At 42.6% G+C, this 20937-nt stretch overlaps 1 protein-coding gene across 8 annotated transcripts in view; it reads left to right on the top strand.

The window, feature by feature from the left end:
• The first annotated feature begins 2275 nt into the window (after positions 1-2275).
• SBF1 (SET binding factor 1) overlaps positions 2276-20937 on the top strand; it is a 119495-nt gene continuing 100833 nt past the window's right edge. For all 8 annotated transcript variants that reach the window (XM_073652592.1, XM_073652591.1, XM_073652589.1 and 5 more), the window contains exon 1: positions 2276-2452. In XM_073652592.1, coding sequence (XP_073508693.1) covers positions 2398-2452 — 55 coding nt within the window. In that variant the 5' untranslated portion in view covers positions 2276-2397. The remainder of the gene's footprint in view (positions 2453-20937) is intronic.

Raw genomic sequence — 20937 nt, 5'->3', positions numbered from 1 at the left:
CCATGTCATTTGAGCACTGTTCCCATCAATTTGGGCAACTTTTAGGCCCGCTGCAGACCACCGGGGAAAGCCGCCTGAAAAATGCTTGTGTTTCCCATCGAGCACCCGGCTATTTTAGTGCTCGCTCATTACTAACTACTAGCAATATGTAGCAGGAAAATGCAAAGTAGATAATGTGGAGTAAAAAGTAAAGTATGTCTACATATAAAGGTGCATCTCACTAAATTAGAATATCATCAAAAAGTTAATTTATTTCAGGTCTTCAATACAAAAAGTGAAACTCATTTATTATATAGAGTCATTAGAAACAGAGTGATCTATTTCAAGTGTTTATTTCTGTTAATGTTGATGATTATGGCTTACAGCCAATAAAAACACAGAAGTCATTATCTCAGTACATTTGAATAATTAACAAAAAACACCTGCAAAGGCTTCCTACGCGTCCCTTAGTCTGTTTCAGTAGGCTCCACAATCATGGGGAAAACTGCTGACTTGACAGATATCCAGAAGGCAGTAATTGACACTAAGTAAATGCAAAGTAAATTTGGCATTTCATTTGGAAACCAAGGTCCCAGAGTCTGGAGGAAGAGTGGAGAGGCACACAATCCAAGCTGCTTAAGGTCTAGTGTGAAGTTTCCACAATCAGTGATGGTTTGGGGAGCCATGTCATCTGCTGGTGTAGGTCCACTGTGTTTTATCAAGACCAAAGTCAGCGCAGCCGTCTATCAGGAAATTTTAGAGCACTTCATGCTTCCCACTGCCGACAAGCTTTTTGGAGATGGAAATTTAATTCTCCAGCAGGACTTGGCACCTGTCCACACTGCCAAAAGTACCAATACCTGGTTTAAAAACAAGAGTATCACTGTGCTTGATTGGCCAGCAAACTCGCCTGACCTTTGGGGTATAGTCAAGAGGAAGATTAGAGACACCAGACCCAACAATGCAGACGAGTTCAACATTAACAGAAATAAACACTTGAAATAGATCACTCTGTCTGTAATCACTCTATATGAGTTTCACTTTTTTTTATTGAAGAACTGAAATAAATTAACTTTTTGATGATATTCTAATTCAGTGAAATGCACCTGTATATGTACAATATATTCCATGCATTGGAATCGGAGGTGTACATACCATACGCTCACTGTGCGTTCCCCAATAACAGGCCTAGTAGTTAAAACAGCCGTGGCCTCGTCCATCAATGGCGTAATTGTCCTGACCATTGGAGGTGGCGGAGTGTTGTTTCTCTGACAACATCTACCAACTCCGCCATGTAAATTTACACCCTTTTCTTCGATCTCTCAAAAAAGTCAGACCGACCATAAGGAACCTGGAGACTCAGTTTTGGTTCAGATTTTTTTTGCAGATTTCTCCTCTATAAAATGTTTGTTTAAAAACAATAATAATCCCCTTCACTATCTTGATTTCTCTCGCACTTCTGTGGAAACACTTCCTTGGTCCTAAACCAATCTATGTACACGGGGGCTCCAGCAATGCAGTGACAGCTGCAGCTTGTCATTGGCTGCAGTGGTCCAGTGTGTACATGAGAGGTCATCGCTGAAGGTGATCTACAGAGATTGTCAGCAGAAGGCGAGCATAGTATTTTCTTTTTATTTTTTAAACTTTCTTTTGTAATTTTACAGTCTCTGGCATCTGCGCCATAAAGTCACGTCACGGGCTGCACATCTACAGATCTGCAGTGTCAGGGTGAGGCTTTTAACAATTTTTCTGCTGCAGATTCCCAGCTTGGTAGCACATCCCATAATGATCCTCTACAGATGATATAGTACAGCCATACACACAGTGTGGGGTCAGATTCTGGCTGCACACTGATCAACATAGAGCTGTGGCTACTGCCACGCTGTCAGTCGTGGAATGTACACAGCGGACTCCACGTGGAATGTCTGTGTAAAAACCCTCATAATAAATAAACCAACTACAAACATACACGCAATTCACTCTCCAGCGACTTTCCAAACTATTTCCACCAGTTGCCCCTGACATTTGACAGAACATGCGCCAGCTCCACGTCACAGCTCAGCACCTCCCAATAACACTCCGCTCTGTCACCGAAGCTGCTGCATCCACATGACAGCGCCCTGACGCAGCTCACGCCCCTCACTAGCCTATCAGACGTAGCCGAGCCGCCCACATCCCGCGGACACGCCCTCTTCTGCGGGCAGCGCGTCCAATGATTGCAGTTCTCGTTGAGGACGTCACGTGATGCGCCCTCCTCCTGACCTCCATACCGCCCCGCCCCATGACGTGCTTCTGCAGACCACACCCGCTCGTGCCGATTTTGTGCATGCGCAATAACGGGCCGGGCTGGCAGGAAAGATGGCGGCGGCGGCTGTTGGAAGAGTCCGGGGTTGAGAGAGCGGCCCGGGGAACGGGGACATGGCGAGATTGGCAGATTATTTCCTGGTGGTGGGATATGACCTTAACAAGAGAGGTGAGAATGGGCGGGACCGGGAGTGGAGAAGGGGAACACCCGGATTTGTGTGAGGTACCTGGGGAACGGGGTGAGGATGAGCTGCGGGGGTGCGAGGAGGCAGCTGAGCGCAGCACAGAAAGTCTGCTCCAAGGGGTTAATGTGTGAGGCGATGGGGACCTTGCTCCATGTATATAGTGTATGGGATGTGTGCACCAGTATACAGTACAGAGGGGCCTCCTACTCCCACCATATACTCCAGCACAGTGCCCTGCACATATATATAGTGTATGGAGATGTGTGCACCAGTATACAGTACAGAGGGGCCTCATACTCCCACCATATACTCCAGCACAGTGCCCTGCACATATATATATATATAATGTATGGAGATGTGTGCACCAGTATACAGTACAGAGGGGCCTCATACTCCCACCATATACTCCAGCACAGTGCCCTGCACATATATATATATATATAATGTATGGAGATGTGTGCACCAGTATACAGTACAGAGGGGCCTCATACTCCCACGATATACTCCAGTACAGTGCCCTGCACATATATATAGTGTATGGAGATGTGTGCACCAGTATACAGTACAGAGGGGCCTCATACTCCCACCATATACTCCAGCACAGTGCCCTGCACATATATATAATGTATGGAGATGTGTGCACCAGTATACAGTACAGAGGGGCCTCATACTCCAGTACAGTGCCCTGCACATATATATAGTGTATGGGATGTGTGCACCAGTATACAGTACAGAGGGGCCTCATACTCCCACCATATACTCCAGCACAGTGCCCTGCACATATATATATATAATGTATGGGATGTGTGCACCAGTATACAGTACAGAGGGGCCTCATACTCCCACCATATACTCCAGCACAGTGCCCTGCACATATATATATATATAATGTATGGAGATGTGTGCACCAGTATACAGTACAGAGGGGCCTCATACTCCCACGATATACTCCAGTACAGTGCCCTGCACATATATATATAATGTATGGAGATGTGTGCACCAGTATACAGTACAGAGGGGCCTCATACTCCCACCATATACTCCAGCACAGTGCCCTGCACATATATATATAATGTATGGAGATGTGTGCACCAGTATACAGTACAGAGGGGCCTCATACTCCAGTACAGTGCCCTGCACATATATATAGTGTATGGGATGTGTGCACCAGTATACAGTACAGAGGGGCCTCATACTCCCACCATATACTCCAGCACAGTGCCCTGCACATATATATATATATATAATGTATGGAGATGTGTGCACCAGTATACAGTACAGAGGGGCCTCATACTCCCACGATATACTCCAGTACAGTGCCCTGCACATATATATAGTGTATGGGATGTGTGCACCAGTATATAGGACTGAGGGGCCTCATACTCCCACCATATACTCCAGCACAGTGCCCTGCACATATATATATAATGTATGGAGATGTGTGCACCAGTATACAGTACAGAGGGGCCTCATACTCCCACGATATACTCCAGTACAGTGCCCTGCACATATACAATGTATGGAGATGTGTGCACCAGTATACAGTACAGAGGGGCCTCATACTCCAGTACAGTGCCCTGCACATATATATAGTGTATGGGATGTGTGCACCAGTATACAGTACAGAGGGGCCTCATACTCCCACCATATACTCCAGCACAGTGCCCTGCACATATATATATAATGTATGGAGATGTGTGCACCAGTATACAGTACAGAGGGGCCTCATACTCCAGTACAGTGCCCTGCACATATATATAGTGTATGGGATGTGTGCACCAGTATACAGTACAGAGGGGCCTCATACTCCCACGATATACTCCAGTACAGTGCCCTGCACATATATATACAATGTATGGAGATGTGTGCACCAGTATACAGTACAGAGGGGCCTCATACTCCAGTACAGTGCCCTGCACATATATATAGTGTATGGGATGTGTGCACCAGTATACAGTACAGAGGGGCCTCATACTCCCACCATATACTCCAGCACAGTGCCCTGCACATATATATATAATGTATGGAGATGTGTGCACCAGTATACAGTACAGAGGGGCCTCATACTCCCACCATATACTCCAGCACAGTGCCCTGCACATATATACAGTACAGACCAAAAGTTTGGACACACCTTCTCATTTAAAGATTTTTCTGTATTTTCATGACTATGAAAATTGTACATTCACACTGAAGGCATCAAAACTATGAATTAACACGTGGAATTATATACTTAACAAAAAAGTGTGAAACAACTGAAAATATATCTTATATTCTAGGTTCTTCAAAGTAGCCACCTTTTGCTTTGATGACTGCTTTGCACACTCTTGGCATTCTCTTGATGAGCTTCAAGTGGTAGTCACCAGAAATGGTCTTCCAACAATCTTGAAGGAGGTGCTTAGCACTTGTTGGCCCTCTTGCCTTCACTCTGCGGTCCAGCTCACCCCAAACCATCTCGCTTGGGTTCAGGTCTGGTGACTGTGGAGGCCAGGTCATCTGGCGTAGCACCCCATCACTCTCCCGCTTGGTCAAATAGCCCTTAAACAGCCTGGAGATGTGTTTGGGGTCATTGTCCTGTTGAAAAATAAATGATGGTCCAACTAAAAGCAAACCGGATGGAATAGCATGCCCCTGCAAGATGCTGTGGTAGCCATGCTGGTTCAGTATGCCTTCAATTTTGAATAAATCCCCAACAGTGTCACCAGCAAAGCACCCCCACACCATCACACCTCCTCCTCCATGCTTCACGGTGGGAACCAGGCATGTAGAGTCCAACCATTCACCTTTTCTGCGTAACACAAAGACAAGGTGGTTGGAACCAAAGATCTCAAATTTGGACTCATCAGACCAAAGCACAGATTTCCACTGGTCTAATGTCCATTCCTTGTGTTCTTTAGCCCAAACAAGTCTCTTCTGCTTGTTGCCTGTCCTTAGCAGTGGTTTCCTAGCAGCTATTTTACCATAAAGGCCTGCTGCACAAAGTCTCCTCTTAACAGTTGTTGAAGAGATGTGTCTGCTGCTAGAACTCTGTGTGGCATTGACCTGGTCTCTAATCTGAGCTGCTGTTAACCTGCGAATTCTGAGGCTGGTGACTCGGATAAACTTATCCTCAGAAGCAGAGGTGACTCTTGGTCTTCCTTTCCTTTGGCGGTCCACATGTGAGCCAGTTTCTTTGTAGCGCTTGATGGTTTTTGCAACTGCACTTGGGGACACTTTCAAAGTTTTCCCAATTTTTCGGACTGACTGACCTTCATTTCTTAAAGTAATGATGGCCACTTGTTTTTCTTTACTTAGCTGCTTTTTTCTTGCCATAATACAAATTCTAACAGTCTATTCAGTAGGACTATCAGTTGTGTATCCACCAGACTTCTGCACAACACAACTGATGGTCCCAACCCCATTTATAATGCAAGAAATCCCACTTATTAAACCTGACAGGGCACACCTGTGAAGTGAAAACCATTTCCGGTGACTACCACTTGAAGCTCATCAAGAGAATGCCAAGAGTGTGCAAAGCAATCATCAAAGCAAAAGGTGGCTACTTTGAAGAACCTAGAATATAAGACATATTTTTAGTTGTTTCACACTTTTTTGTTAAGTATATAATTCCACATGTGTTAACTCATAGTTTTGATGCCTTCAGTGTGAAAGTACAATTTTCATAGTCATGAAAATACAGAAAAATCTTTAAATGAGAAGGTGTGTCCAAACTTTTGGTCTGTACTGTATATATAATGTATGGAGATGTGTGCACCAGTATACAGTACAGAGGGGCCTCATACTCCAGTACAGTGCCCTGCACATATATATAGTTTATGGGATGTGTGCACCAGTATACAGTACAGAGGGGCCTCATACTCCCACCATATACTCCAGCACAGTGCCCTGCACATATATATAATGTATGGAGATGTGTGCACCAGTATACAGTACAGAGGGGCCTCATACTCCAGTACAGTGCCTGCACATATATATAGTGTATGGGATGTGTGCACCAGTATACAGTACAGAGGGGCCTCATACTCCCACCATATACTCCAGTACAGTGCCCTGCACATATAATGTATGGAGATGTCTGCACCAGTATTCAGGACTGAGTGGCCTCATACTCCCACCATCCACTCCAGTACAGTGCCCTGCACATATATATCGTGTATGGAAATGTGTGCACCAGTATACCGAACTGAGGAGCCTCATACTCCCACCATATACTCCAGTACAGTGCCCTGCACATATAATGTATGGAGATGTCTGCACCAGTATACAGGACTGAGGGGCCTCATACTCCCACCATCCAGTACAAAGCCCTGCACATATATATTAGTGAGTGCCAGTGGTATTTGCTATATATGTAGTGTATATGACTGGGAGGCCGTGCGGCTCCACCATCTACCCCAGCTGAATACTCTGCACACACACTTATAATGGCTGCTGCTGCAGGCTGCCGTATACACTGCCTAGAGGAGATGTGCAGGGCATATTGCCACCTGTTTACACTGCGCTCCCTGTATTCAGTGTAACCTGTATGTGTTACTAATAAATCTAGAAATGATACGTGGAACAGGAAGTGTACCTGAGCAATCTGCACAGCCAGATGGGGATAAGCGATGATGGTGTCCAATCAGCTGCATACAGTACATTGATATTACCCTCCTCTGGTCTAGTAGATGGATGTAATGTGTGCCGTTTGTATTGTGCAGATACAGTGCCTACAAGTAGTATTCAACCCCCTGCAGATTTAGCTGGTTGACACATGCGGAATTAACTTGGCATTGTGACATTTGTACTGTAGATCAGCCTGGAAGTGGGAAATGCACTGCAGCAATTTTTTTTTTTTTAAACGTAAAAAGTTAATTCAGAGTGTCATTTATTATTCAACCCCTCAAACCACAAGAATTCTGTTTGGTCCCCCTAAAGTATTAAGAAGTAGTTCAGGCACCAAGAATAATGAGCTTCACATGTGTGGATTAAAGATCTCTTTTGCCAGCCTTTTCTGACTATTTAAGACCCTCCCCAAACTTGTGAACAGCACTCAGACATGGTCAACATGGGAAAGACAAAGGAGCATTCCAAGGCCATCAGAGACAAGATCGTGGAGGGTCACAAGGCTGGCAAGGGGTACAAAACCCTTTCCAAGGAGTTGGGCCTACCTGTCTCCACTGTTGGGAGCATCATCTGTAAGTGGAAGGCTTATGGAACTACTGTTAGCCTTCCACGGCCAGGACAGCCTTTGAAAGTGTCCTCCCGTGCCGAGGCCAGGCTTGTCCGAAGAGTCAAGGCTAACCCAAGGACAACAAGGAAGGAGCTCCGGGAAGATCTCATGGCAGTGGGGACATTGGTTTCAGTCAATACCATAAGTAACGTACTCCACCGCAATGGTCTCCGTTCCAGACGAGCCCGTAAGGTACCTTTACTTTCAAAGCGTCATGTCAAGGCTCGTCTACAGTTTGCTCATGATCACTTGGAGGACTCTGAGACAGACTGGTTCAAGGTTCTGTGGTCTGATGAGACCAAGATCGAGATCTTTGGTGCCAACCACACACGTGACGTTTGGAGACCCGATGGCACTGCATACGACCCCAAGAATACCATCCCTACAGTCAAGCATGGTGGTGGCAGCATCATGCTGTGGGGCTGTTTCTCTGCCAAGGGGCCTGGCCATCTGGTCCGCATCCATGGGAAGATGGATAGCACGGCCTACCTGGAGATTTTGGCCAAGAACCTCCGCTCCTCCATCAAGGATCTTAAGATGGGTCGTAATTTCATCTTCCAACAAGACAACGACCCAAAGCACACAGCCAAGAAAACCAATCCCTGGTTCAATAGGGAAAAAGTCAAGGTGTTGGAGTGGCCTAGTCAGTCTCCTGACCTTAACCCAATTGAAAACTTGTGGAAGGAGCTCAAGAATAAAGTCCACATGAGACACCCAAAGAACCTAGATAACTTGGAGAAGATCTGCATGGAGGAGTGGGCCAAGATAACTCCACAGACCTGTGCCGGCCTGATCAGGTCTTATAAAAGACGATTATTAGCTATAATTGCAAACAAGGGTTATTCCACAAAATATTAAACATAGGGGTTGTATAATAATTGACCCACACTTTTATGTTTAAAATTTAATAAAATTCAACTGAGCAACATAACTTTTTGGTTTGTAAGATTTATGCTTCTGTTCATAAAACCTACTCTCGTTTGCAGTTTGAAGGCTCTAACTTATTTGCATCTTATCAAACCAGCTAAATCTGCAGGGGGTTGAATACTACTTGTAGGCACTGTAGTTGTCTGTCTTGGCGAGTATCCATAGTCATACATGCTTGCTAAAGGGTTAACCGTTGATTTCCAGGGTAGATCCCTTTTGTAGGTCGAACTTGAAATATAGTTTTCTTGTATCAAAAACCGTAATGGTGTGTTTTGTTTTGTTTTAACACTCTTTAAACAGTTTTTTCTTCAACCATTAAATAAATCTTCAGTAATTCTGTATTTTGGTTATCCTCTACTGTCAAGCAGGGTAATATCAAAATGGCCACCATTCCTGCTCCCTCCCAGGTGGCCACCCAGATTCTTCTGTCTCCTTGGTGTGGATAAAGAATTAGTTTCTGTAACCAGGAGGTTTTGTAAAGCAAACTGTATGGACTTGTTAAGGCGCTTTGGTTGGATGCGCAGTCGATTTTACTGTCTGAAAGTTACATTAGAATCATAGAATCATAGAATGGTAGAGTTGGAAGGGACCTCCTGGGTCATCTGGTCCAACCCCCTGCTCAAAGCAGGATTCACTAGATCATCTCAGACAGATGTCTGTCCAGCGTTGTGGAAGAGATGTTAAGAAATCCACATGCTGTGAAGGAAATCAGCAAAGGAAATTGACTGAAGCTCCAGATTTTTCATCTGCAGCTTTGCAATGTGCTCTTTGGATTTCTCCTTTTGCAAGTTCTGTGGATTTTCCACTGTGTAAATTCCATAGCAGTTAAATCCTGGTTAGATGAATCCTAATGGTTTGTATTAATACATCTTGGCTTTTCATAACTAGTAAAGGGGTCGTCCAACTCCTTGTTAAAATAAGTACTCCCCTTCTTAAACTAAAGATAACATGTAGTCACCTACTGCACCGTTTGCGCTGACTGGTTGGAGGGCTCACATGGCATAAGAATGTCACGCGAGCCCTGAAGCTGACATTGCTGTAAAGGAGTTGGTGCCCAAGGTGAATATATGTTATTTCTATTTTACAAGGGGTTCTACTTTATTTAAAAAGGTCTTGCCCAAGTAATGGAATACCCATTTAAGTGGCTACGTAGAATATTGGGGGTGTTATCAAGACAAGAGGATTCTTCCTGCCCGACCTTTTTATTTTAGAAAGAGATACCCTTGTGTTTTTTGAGTCTGAGCGTGTAGCATACTGTTAAAGGGGATGTCTATCCATTAAATAGGTATTCTATGATATTTTTTTTGTTTAAAATAACATAATGAGCTGTACTTACCCCCTGCCACTCCAGCTCTGCCTCGCCGACACTTCCGTCTTTATTTCATTTTAAACGTATGATGCCTTAAAAAAATTAAAAGAAAAATCCTGGGAAACTTATATCATACAGTATTTCATGTATGATTATAAAAAAAAGGTCTAGTGCAGTTATGACATTTAGGCCATGTTCAGTATCTGATCAGTATTTTACGTCAGTAGTTGTAAGCCAAAATTAGGCGTGGAACAATCAGAGGAAAAGTATAATAGAAACACATCACCACTTCTGTATTTATCACCCAATCCTGGTTTTGGCTTACAAATACTGATGTAAAATACTGAATGTGTGAACGTGCCCTCACTTGCATAGTATGATTCCGCCCGGTGTTCATACACTTCTCCCTGCACCACTCCAGATGACTGACAGATCTCTCCCTTGTATGTACAGTACTTTAGCGGTGCAGGGAGAAGCCGTCCAGGGACGATGCCTGACTTTTCAGGTCTCTCTCCATAGTCCCCGGCCAGATCTTCAAACTTTGGACCCAGTTCATCATTTGCGCTTTATTGAAGTCACTTTTCCTTTTTTTGCCTTGTGCTATTCGCTGATGTTTTTTGCAAATGCAAAATCGATTTTTACTCTTGTCTTTAATCACTTTTTGCAACCTTTTAGCTCCAAAACTTGCAAAAACTTTAAAGTGGCACATATGTCTAAAAATGTTTCAAATTGAAAACTCCACTAGGAGCCTTAGTCCTAGTCCAGGCAAAGACTGGAGTGAAAATTGCCAAAAAAATGCGACATTCGGTAAAAATTAAATTTATCTGGATCAGCAAAGTTATCGAGGAAAAAAAAGAGAGACAACTTAAATGGTGCAAAACATAGAGATTAAGGTTAAAATACCACTAAATCCAGTAAAAAGGAGCAAATTACTCCAGAAAAGTGGAGAAACGACAATGATGAATCAGGGCCTATATTTCCTCTGTAATGCTGGAGCATTTCGGAGAAAAATATACCTGTTTGCAGTCATGCCACTAGGCCTGTGCTTTGGGAAGCATGAATCGACTGACATGTTTTTATTAAGTGACCTTCTTGTCGGCTGCCAGGTGGGGAGGGAGACTGATTAGGGCCAGAGAGGCCTCAACAGCATCAAATTATTTATTTTTTTGCCATAAGCAACAATATGAATTACTTTAAAATGTCTTTTAACTGTTTTCAGTATTTTTGATGTAAATGATTGAGAAGTTAGACTCTTTTGCTGAATGCACGATGAAACACTTGCCACGTATTCACATTGCCCACTGTTCTGATTTTCATATGTGATTGCTTCATCTAGAATGAGTTATATTAAGTGCCGTCATATATTTGTTGGTAAATACCACTAACTATTCTGTTATGTTTGAGGGGAGGGACAGGTTGTGCGGAAGTAAGAAATTTAGCATGTCCAATCATTTTATTCCTGATCAGTAAATATAAGATTCAGACATAATTTTCCTCACTGCTGTGCCCAGTAGCGCTGCAGTTTTTCTGACAGCAGTAAGAAATGCCACAGATAATTAAGTCATTAGCACATCTCTGTGCACATACAGTAGCTCCTGAAATTGTACCTGCCACGAGTATTTGTGACTGGTGGATTAAAGAGGATCTGTTTTACTCTTCTGATATGTCTGTTTTAGAAACAATCCGCTGACCTCTAGGCATGTAAAGGTCCAGCTCATGGAAGTCCTGACCTATAGCCGTCGTTTCCAGGGGAAGTTTGGTGCAGTGAAATATTTCCCTTGTAGGGTGGATGTACATGATGCCTAATGAACTAAATAACTGAAGGACACAGCCAGTCCGAGGCCATCAGAACAACACCCGCTCTTATGTAGCAACTCTCGACTTTGATTAATTAAAGTCCACGTGACAATCCCTTGATTGTGCCTTCTGTTTTAAGCTGAAAGGTTATAACTGTAGATTAAGCTATATCTGAAAATGCTTCGACGAGAATCCGACATTTTATTTGTTTGATGAAAATGAAGAGCACGAGTTTGTTTGCGTGGTAAAAAAAGCAGATGGTATTCTGCACAGTATGTCTGTCGAGGGTTTGGGCGCGGTGATGAATCTGGGCACATTATAGGATTTAATGTGATCTTGAAACCAACAAGATGTTTAGCTATTAGAAAACACTTTGTTGTGCCATTGATTTTTCACTTTCACTTTCCTTCTTCCACTACTTATGTATGCAGAGATGGTTTCTATTTCTTATTTTCCTGGAATTTAGTGGAAATTTAATAGTTTTTAAGCACATCATTAGAGGTGTGGTCTGAAAAGTGCTTCTAAAAGGTTGATTGAAACAAACAAAAGAAACCCCAAAACATTAAGAATGAGTACGCCAGCAAACGGAGTCAGTGTGCCAAGTGTATGATGGCTCCATATGGCGTGGAATTTGCTTTATAACATGGCATCCACTGGGACATGGCAGTTTTTTCAGTGGATTTTTTTATGATGTTGACAGAAAAAAATATCCTCCTTGTGAAATTGGAGCCATACAAAGGTACAGTATGGCGCCATTGGTTTTTGTTTGCCGTATTATAGCCCAGCAATGCTGCACTATGACCATGCCTGAAGATAAACTCTAAAAACTTTGAAACGTATGAAAAACAAGTCGTGTATTCCGGTTGTCTGGAAAAGACAAAATCCAAGGCATCGGAGCTTTACAGGGAATCTGTCAGCGGCGTTTCACACCCCACAATATTTATATGTGTATGAAGCTATTCCAAAGACAAAGATGGAACAGACCGGCCACTTAAATGTATTGCTGGACTTGTCTTTTTAAAAGCTACAGGCACATATAAATAGTTGGTAGGGGGTGGTGAAATCCTGCTGACATTCGTTTTAAGGCTTTAATTTCTTTAGTCGTATAAAGGCAATGCGATATAAGGTCTCTCATGCTTGGTAGGCCCAGACCATGTTTCATAAAGGTACAGACTCCAAATCTCACATTCATGAAAACGAAAGTGTGTTATTCATGGTTTATCTCTACTCGGTAGCACCGCAGCCACCCACTCTGGAACTGCAACATCACCCCTTCAAGTGAGTAAGGCTTCCTGATGTTGCTTCACAGCCAGATAGCTGAATAAGTGATGTGTGCATTTCGTAATGATTACTTAGTAGAGTTTATCAAAATGATTCGGAGGACCGTGGTCCAGTGGCCACATTGGTAGTCTATTGGCACCATGGCATCTTCCTCCTACCTGCCGTCATCCTTGTTGTCTTTTTTGACTAGTAGGCCCCGTACTTCATAGGTTCACAGGCAACTAGACTGACCGCAACAGACTGCAGGTATTTGCAAATCATTTTGATCAACTTTATGTTTTAACTTTAAACGTACCTGAAAATGTAAAAAAAAAGCTCCCCTAAAAGATACAAAGCCCATTACTTTACCCCTGGCACACCTTTCAGTCTGGGTTTACAATTGTCCTTCACTTGACCACTGCAGTCAATCAGTGGCCTCAGTGCTCACTTGCAACATGTAGTACTGCACCCTACCTCTCCAGCCATAGTCAGTGTCATCCCTGGATCTGTGGGAAGGGGGGGCTGGATTTTTTTTCTCCAGTCATTTGCAGTGATGCTATCTATCACAATGTATACTGGGACCGCTATTCACTTGAATGGAGATGTGTTGCAGATTTCTACACAGTGGTTAGCTGAAAGAACCTAGAGCATAAAAGGCTCCAGAATTGAAGTCTACTAAAATCATAATGTTACGGCATGCATATCCTGGTGTAAACCAAACTATTAGTGAATGAAAATTCCCCTTTAAAGTTATTTATCATCTGCTGCATATACAGGAAGTTTGTGGTTCTCTTTTAGGGGAATAAAGGATTAGCATGTTGAAAACCAACATGCCCTGTCTTAAGAACAAGGAGAGTTGGCACGGCTTCCCTTACAAACACAATAGACTGTCAGTAGTTCCCTTCTCAATGGGTAGGATCTATAGACAATTATGTACTGTCTGTGTTAATCTTAAAGAAACATGAAGCCTAGAAATCAATGCTGAAATGAAACATGAGATGCATTTGCCAATACTGGTCATTACTCTGCAGGATTTTCTGCAAGTTCTTGAGACAACCTGTCTTGTATAAATCTTGTGAAGAACAGATTACTGATCTCCTTTGAGGTGACTGGTGCTATCTAAAGGCTGGGCTTACAAGAGATGTGCAGGCACTATCCCATTCCCATTGAAAATAGACATAACTGCACACTGGACGCGGCATCCTTGTCATATAGGTATGTAAAGCTAATGTCTACAAGCTGTGGCTCCCCGGAGAACAGTGGCTTTGATATCTCGGTCAGTGGATGTAGTAACTGTGTCTGAGCGACCATTATTCATTCAATGGAGGGACTTGTGACTGCTCTTTTTGTGATTGTGGGGGTCCAGCAGTTGCACCTCCAGCGATCATACATTTCTTACATGCCTTGTGGATAGCAATGTCATTCATACATTGCGCTTTATATTGTATTTCCATAAGCTGTCTTCATTGATAGTTTTCGTACCTGATACTGTTTTATATTGCTCTCTGTAGCCAGAGGTGCACAGGCCAGATATGGCTCTATAAATCGGGCGAGTCCCAAGGTGTGGAGGGACATTTTTAACTAACTAAGTGCAGTTATCTTTTGTTATACCAGGATGCATTAAACACAGCATTAATCTGATCTGGGGAATAAGGATCATTCTAAAGGGGTTATCTGGTCTCATTAGAAAAGTCTGCAGTTACTCAGTATGACTGCAGGCTGCTGAAATTTAATAACGTGCACGCTGTTACGATTCACTTGTATTCCTGATGCAGGTGGATGGCCATTTGCAGATTGGCCGTCACATGCCGTCTAGTCTTGTCTCTCTTCTCTCAATAGAAAAGAACTGAGAGAAGCGTAGGAGTCTAGTCGTCACGTGACCAAGAGCATTCAAGTCTCAAACATTTGGTCATGTGACTGGCTGACTACTCCTCTTATAGGGAATACAGGGGAATTGTGACAGTGTGCACACAGTTATTGTAGACTTTTCTTCTGTGACCAGAAAACCTTTTTAAATTTTTCCCATGGATTTTTCTGTTCATGTACGGTAGCCATTTATACATAAGTGACAACAGGGTTGTTGTGACTTTAAATATGTTTGTCAGAATCATTTTGTCGGCATGATCAATTAGATCTGAGTTTTAGTGGAATTATTAGGTAATCTTTAGGCTCCCTATTGAATTTTCTTTGCATGCACAATTTGCAAAATATCCTGAATTTGTTCAGGCAGTTTCTTAGCTACAGAGGCTGTGAGCTAGGTGACACAATCTGCAAATGTGCACATCTTGTGCGTGTCACTCATCATACAACTGAAGGGCTGGAGTTGATTCTTTCTCAGCACACGGAAGGTGATTTGACACTGGAATGAGTCATCAATTGCTAAATATTTTATTTTATAATTAATGATTCCTTATTACGGAGTGCCACTGGGAGACTGACAGGGAACTTTGTGTCTCCCTGCCGGAGTTTTTCTTTAAATAGAAATTCGATAATGTACTGTTATTATCCAGTCACTTCCTTTACTGGTGGAAGTGTTTGATAATACAGCAGGGCAGTGGAGGCATTCCAGCTCAGTTTTGCTACTTGCTTATCAAAATCATGGCAAAATCACGGCAATAATCAGAGCAAAAAAATTTGCTCTGATTATTGCGTTTTTGATGAGTTTTCTCACTTTTTTTTTGCAGATCTTACACAGCTTTTTTAATTTTTTTTTTTTGTGAAGAAATTTACTTATGGCTATGTTCACACATGTTTTTTTCCGCCTTTTTTGCTGCAGATTTTAATGCAAATTTTCAGCTGCCTTTTGCAGTACCAGCAAAGTCTGTTAGAAACCAGAATTCTCTGTTCACACATCATGTTTTTTTTTTGTTACGTATTTTGTGCCTTGCATGTTTTTTGAAAATAGAGCATATCACTTCTTTCAGCATTTTTTTTTTTTTTTACGTTTTTTTCACCCATAGGAAGTAATGGGTGTTGAAAAAAACGCTGAAAGAATGCACCAAAATTTTCATCAGCGTTTTTGATGGCAAAATAGAATGGGATTCTTTTTTTTCACAGAACTTTATGTATATGCATAAATAGAGACAGAAGGACAGTGAAAAAAATGCTGAAAAAAGCACCAAAACTGCAAGAAAAATACTGAACAAAATGCCCCTGTAGATAAAGTTTTTTGCTGCAGATTTGTGTGGACATAGCCTAAAAAAATGCAATTGTGTTATTACATGCATTTTTTAAGGCCACTGATAAAAGCCAATAGGGAAAAAAAAGTATTGAGAAGTGCACAATTCAACATTTTTAAATGCCCAGTGGGAATGAGTTTTCATGAAATCATATCCATGTTGCTTGTTAAACGCAGCAGATTTTCTGCACAAAAAAATGTGGAAGAAACTGTCTTTACACTATGTTGGAACAAGGCCTTAGCCAGAAATAACATGATTTTTGTCTTTTTTGTTTTGTCCTCTAAGGCCACGGCCCCAATATCAGTATTTGGTCAGTATTCAGTAAATTTTTTTTTTCTCAGTAGTGGGTGATAAATGCCGAATTGGTGACTTGTTTCTATTATCCCTTTTCTCTGATTGTTTCTCACCTGATTTTGGCTCCCACTCCTCAGAAAAAATACTGACCAAATACTGATAGTGGAGCCGTGGCCTTAGCAGTATGTCAGTGCTGGTAAATATAGCTAACCAAAACTAGAGTACTCTGTACTCCAAGGCAGGATTCACATAGATGTGTTTTGCGGTCCCAAGTACAGACAGCAATGCATGGACCGACTGTGGGTATCCTGACTTGAACTTGACAGCCTTGTAGGCAAATATGCGGCTTCTGATTTCCGGTCAGGAGATGGGGCCCATTTGTGCACTGGACTGCAAAACACAGATGTGTAAATCTGACCTATCTGAAAAAAATCACCGTTCTTATTGTGTTTTACATTCCTTTTTTTTTTTCCCCGTTTTGTGTTGCTTTTTCTTCTTGTAGTATAATTGAATTTTTGTTTCCATTGTACAAATTAAAAAAGTAGTTTTTGAAGTAGAAATATCCTCGTAAAAATGGGGAACGTCCGCATTAAATAAGAGGAGAGCACTCATATGAAGCCAAAAGATCGAAAAAGTAATAGTGAAATTGGATGGAAGCTGTGTATTTCTGACTGCTCTGCTAAAGTAAGTTTCAAGTCCCATTCCAGCATTTTTTTCCTTTCACTACCTTTTAGCAATCAGTAATGTTTGTACAGTGCATGCATTTCAATACTTACCTGTCTCCGTCTTCTGCAGTTTTCAGCTCTGTTCTACAAGGCTGTGGAGTCTGTAAGCCAAACCACTGACTCCAACTCCTCAATTTCCATGACACCGACTCCACAGCCCTGCCTCACTACTGAGCATGTACATAAAGTGCAGCACAGATTCATCTCAACTAAAAGCCGAAATCCTTAGATCAGGAACAGAACAGACATTTATAGGACATTTCATAACTTTCCTAAAGTATTATGAAATCATTTACAGCATATCCTGCATTGCACTAATTGCCCCAATTTATTATATATTTTAGGAGTCTGTGTCAGTCCATTTTATACCGACTCCACCGAAATGGACACCAACTAAGACTCCACAGCCCTGCTCTTCTGGTTGCTGTCCTGCATCCTGTAACTGCAGCTCTAATTGACTGTCTGGCACCTTGAACCGCTAGTTTCTATGTAAGTGTATGAAAGCCACGTTCTGCACTCATAGACGTGCAGTGTTAAAAGGGTTGTCCACTACTAGGGCAACCCCTTCTCAGTCTTGAGTGTTTGGCCCTGAGAAAATAAAAACACCTAAAATCACATCCCGTGCCAGAAACGTTCCAGCGGTGTCAGCACTCGCGTTCACGTTGCTCACGTAAGGTTGTCACGTGAGCCCTACGCCCTATCGGCACTGACGTCATTGTCCCCGCCTTCAGACATGTACGTAATTAACAGAGCTGTGGCAGGCCGCTCACTTCCTGTTGATTATTTAAACGTCTGAAGGCGGGGACACTGGCTCCAACACTGATTGGGTGCAGGGCTCAGATGACAACCTCACGTGATCACTGGGAGCGCGAGTTCTGACACCGCTAGAATGGCGTAGGTGGTGGAGGCTTTTTTATTTTATCTGGGCCCAACATGGGGAATGAGAAAGGGTTGTCCAATTAGAAGATGCTAACGTTAGCCGGCTAGTCATAGCTGTGGTCACATGATCCAGGAGAGGGCAAGATCAGCACTGGAAATGGCAACAGTTGGTGACCAGTAAGTATGCATGTACTGTACATTACTCATCTAAAAGATGGTGAAATAGAAATAAAAAAAAACTCTGGAGCGGTACCTTTTAAAGGGGCTTCCACTTTTTAAAAAGTGATCACTGTACAATCGCACTCGCATAAAATAACAAACTCAGTTCGCACTCACCCTCCCTTTGTCAAGTGCTGCGGTTTGTGTTTTGGCTGCATCGGTGACATCATGTCAACAGCAAACATCACTGCTGCAACCAATCCCTGAGCTCAGCAGCTTGTGCCATCAACATCAGCAGAGCTGCTGAGCTCTGTGATTGGCTACAGTGGTGATGTGATATCACTCTTTCAGCCAAAAATAGTGACTGGGACAGTGCAACCAAAGAGGTTGAAAAAAACAGATTTGGTAGAAACTTTAGAAGTGGCTAAATTAACAATTTGGTGCATTATTAACAAAAATTTAAGTAAAGCTAAAAGTCTGCATTTCACATTCTGGTGACTGTTTCCCATTCAGTGTGGTGATGTGCAGAGGGTAAATATCAATATTCTGTCTGTCTAAAAACCTCGCCATTGTAAAGTTGTTTTGCAGGAAGAATTGCTCCTGCTCGCCGTTTCGTCCCTCTAACATGTTGGTCAAATATAGGCAGTACGTCTGAGCTGACGAAACCGCCTATTCCAAAGAAACATTTTCCTATTTTCTTCTTATCTGATGAACTACAAATTCAGGCTGTTTGTCAGGGCTTGGTGTGCCAGTAGATTTTGGAATATGGGTCCCTATTGTGCATGCTTATGAATTTCCTGACAGTCTTGAATGGAGGAGGTCTCTTCCTCCTATCTCACAGCAAGGTCAAGAATTTCTGTGACATGGACCAATGAAGGGAGGATGTATACATAGCATGAATACTTCTTCGGGTGTATATACATTAATGTCCCAATTGTGCTGGCTTATTTACAGTAAGTGAGATTACACTGGGAATATTTCTGTTCCAGAAAGAAAAGTTTACATTTATATCCCACAGTTATAAACTGCATTGTAAAGGCTTTCACTGTCGGTGAGATGTTTAGTATCTCTGAACACAGTGTTTGCTGGAGTACACAGACTGTGTATTGTATGCTCCCACAGGTTGTAGTAGAAATTGCGTAAATCTCAAACCAGTTTTACTGTCCGTGTACATGGACTGAGCTCAGATCGGAATACCCGGCCCGACTTTGAGATCTCCAAATCTGAGTTAACTGCTTTATTTATGCCTGTGAGCCAGTTATGTCAGGTCAGGAGCCCCACGGTGAGGCTGGACACCTATCCGAGCACGGCCCGGTTTCCTCAGACGTGTGAATACTGTCTAGCACACACTGCTACCACCTCTACCCTTTTCTAAGTCTATAAGTATTAGTTGCTCTTTCACTTCCTCTAATCTTTGTTTGTAATGCCTGGCTTTCTTGTCTATGTATGTATTTTATTATAGGCAGTACAATTTCTTGTTGGTACCTTTTATATGGCTGTATAATAGGAGCTACATACAATGATAACCTATTTGACTTCTAGAAGACTCGGGTAGAACTGCTTCAGCTTGAATTCTACTAGCATTGTAGAGGAAATTGCTGTTTCTGTAAACTTCAAAATTAACTCTTCAATGCTAAAATAACCACAAAGGAATGGAGGAAATGCTCTTCAGCCTCCACCCACAGTTTTTAAGATGGTTTAAGCATGATCAAAATATGCATGTTTTTTACTCATGCTGTGACCACTTCAAGGCCCTAGAAATTCAGCCTCCACGTACAGTAAGGCATGTACACACCAGCTATATACAGTGCCTACAAGTAGTATTCAACCCCCTGCAGATTTAGCTGGTTGACACATGCGGAATTAACTTGGCATTGTGACATTTGTACTGTAGATCAGCCTGAAAGTGGGAAATGCACTGCAGCAAATATTGTGTTTTTTTTTAAAACGTTAAAAGTTAATTCAGAGTGTCATTTATTATTCAACCCCTCAAACCACAAGAATTCTGTTTGGTCCCCCTAAAGTATTAAGAAGTAGTTCAGGCACCAAGAATAATGAGCTTCACATGTGTGGATTAAAGATCTTTTTTGCCAACCTTTTCTGACTATTTAAGACCCTCCCCAAACTTGTGAACAGCACTCAGACATGGTCAACATGGGAAAGACAAAGGAGCATTCCAAGGCCATCAGAGACAAGATCGTGGAGGGTCACAAGGCTGGCAAGGGGTACAAAACCCTTTCCAAGGAGTTGGGCCTACCTGTCTCCACTGTTGGGAGCATCATCTGTAAGTGGAAGGCTTATGGAACTACTGTTAGCCTTCCACGGCCTGGACAGCCTTTGAAAGTGTCCTCCCGTGCCGAGGCCAGGCTTGTCCGAAGAGTCAAGGCTAACCCAAGGACAACAAGGAAGGAGCTCTGGGAAGATCTCATGGTAGTGGGGACATTGGTTTCAGTCAATACCATAAGTAACGTACTCCACCGCAATGGTCTCCGTTCCAGACGAGCCCGTAAGGTACCTTTACTTTCAAAGCGTCATGTCAAGGCTCGTCTACAGTTTGCTCATGATCACTTGGAGGACTCTGAGACAGACTGGTTCAAGGTTCTATGGTCTGATGAGACCAAGATCGAGATCTTTGGTGCCAACCACACACGTGACGTTTGGAGACTGGATGGCACTGCATATGACCCCAAGAATACCATCCCTACAGTCAAGCATGGTGGTGGCAGCA

This window comes from Phyllobates terribilis, unplaced genomic scaffold (assembly GCF_046119375.1).
Source record: "Phyllobates terribilis strain yellow unplaced genomic scaffold, ASM4611937v1 Scaffold_11__3_contigs__length_659146591, whole genome shotgun sequence".
NCBI classification, from domain to species: domain Eukaryota; kingdom Metazoa; phylum Chordata; class Amphibia; order Anura; family Dendrobatidae; genus Phyllobates; species Phyllobates terribilis.
The sequence above is the reverse complement of the archived record's forward strand: the minus strand, read 5'-3'. Positions and strand labels throughout refer to the sequence as shown.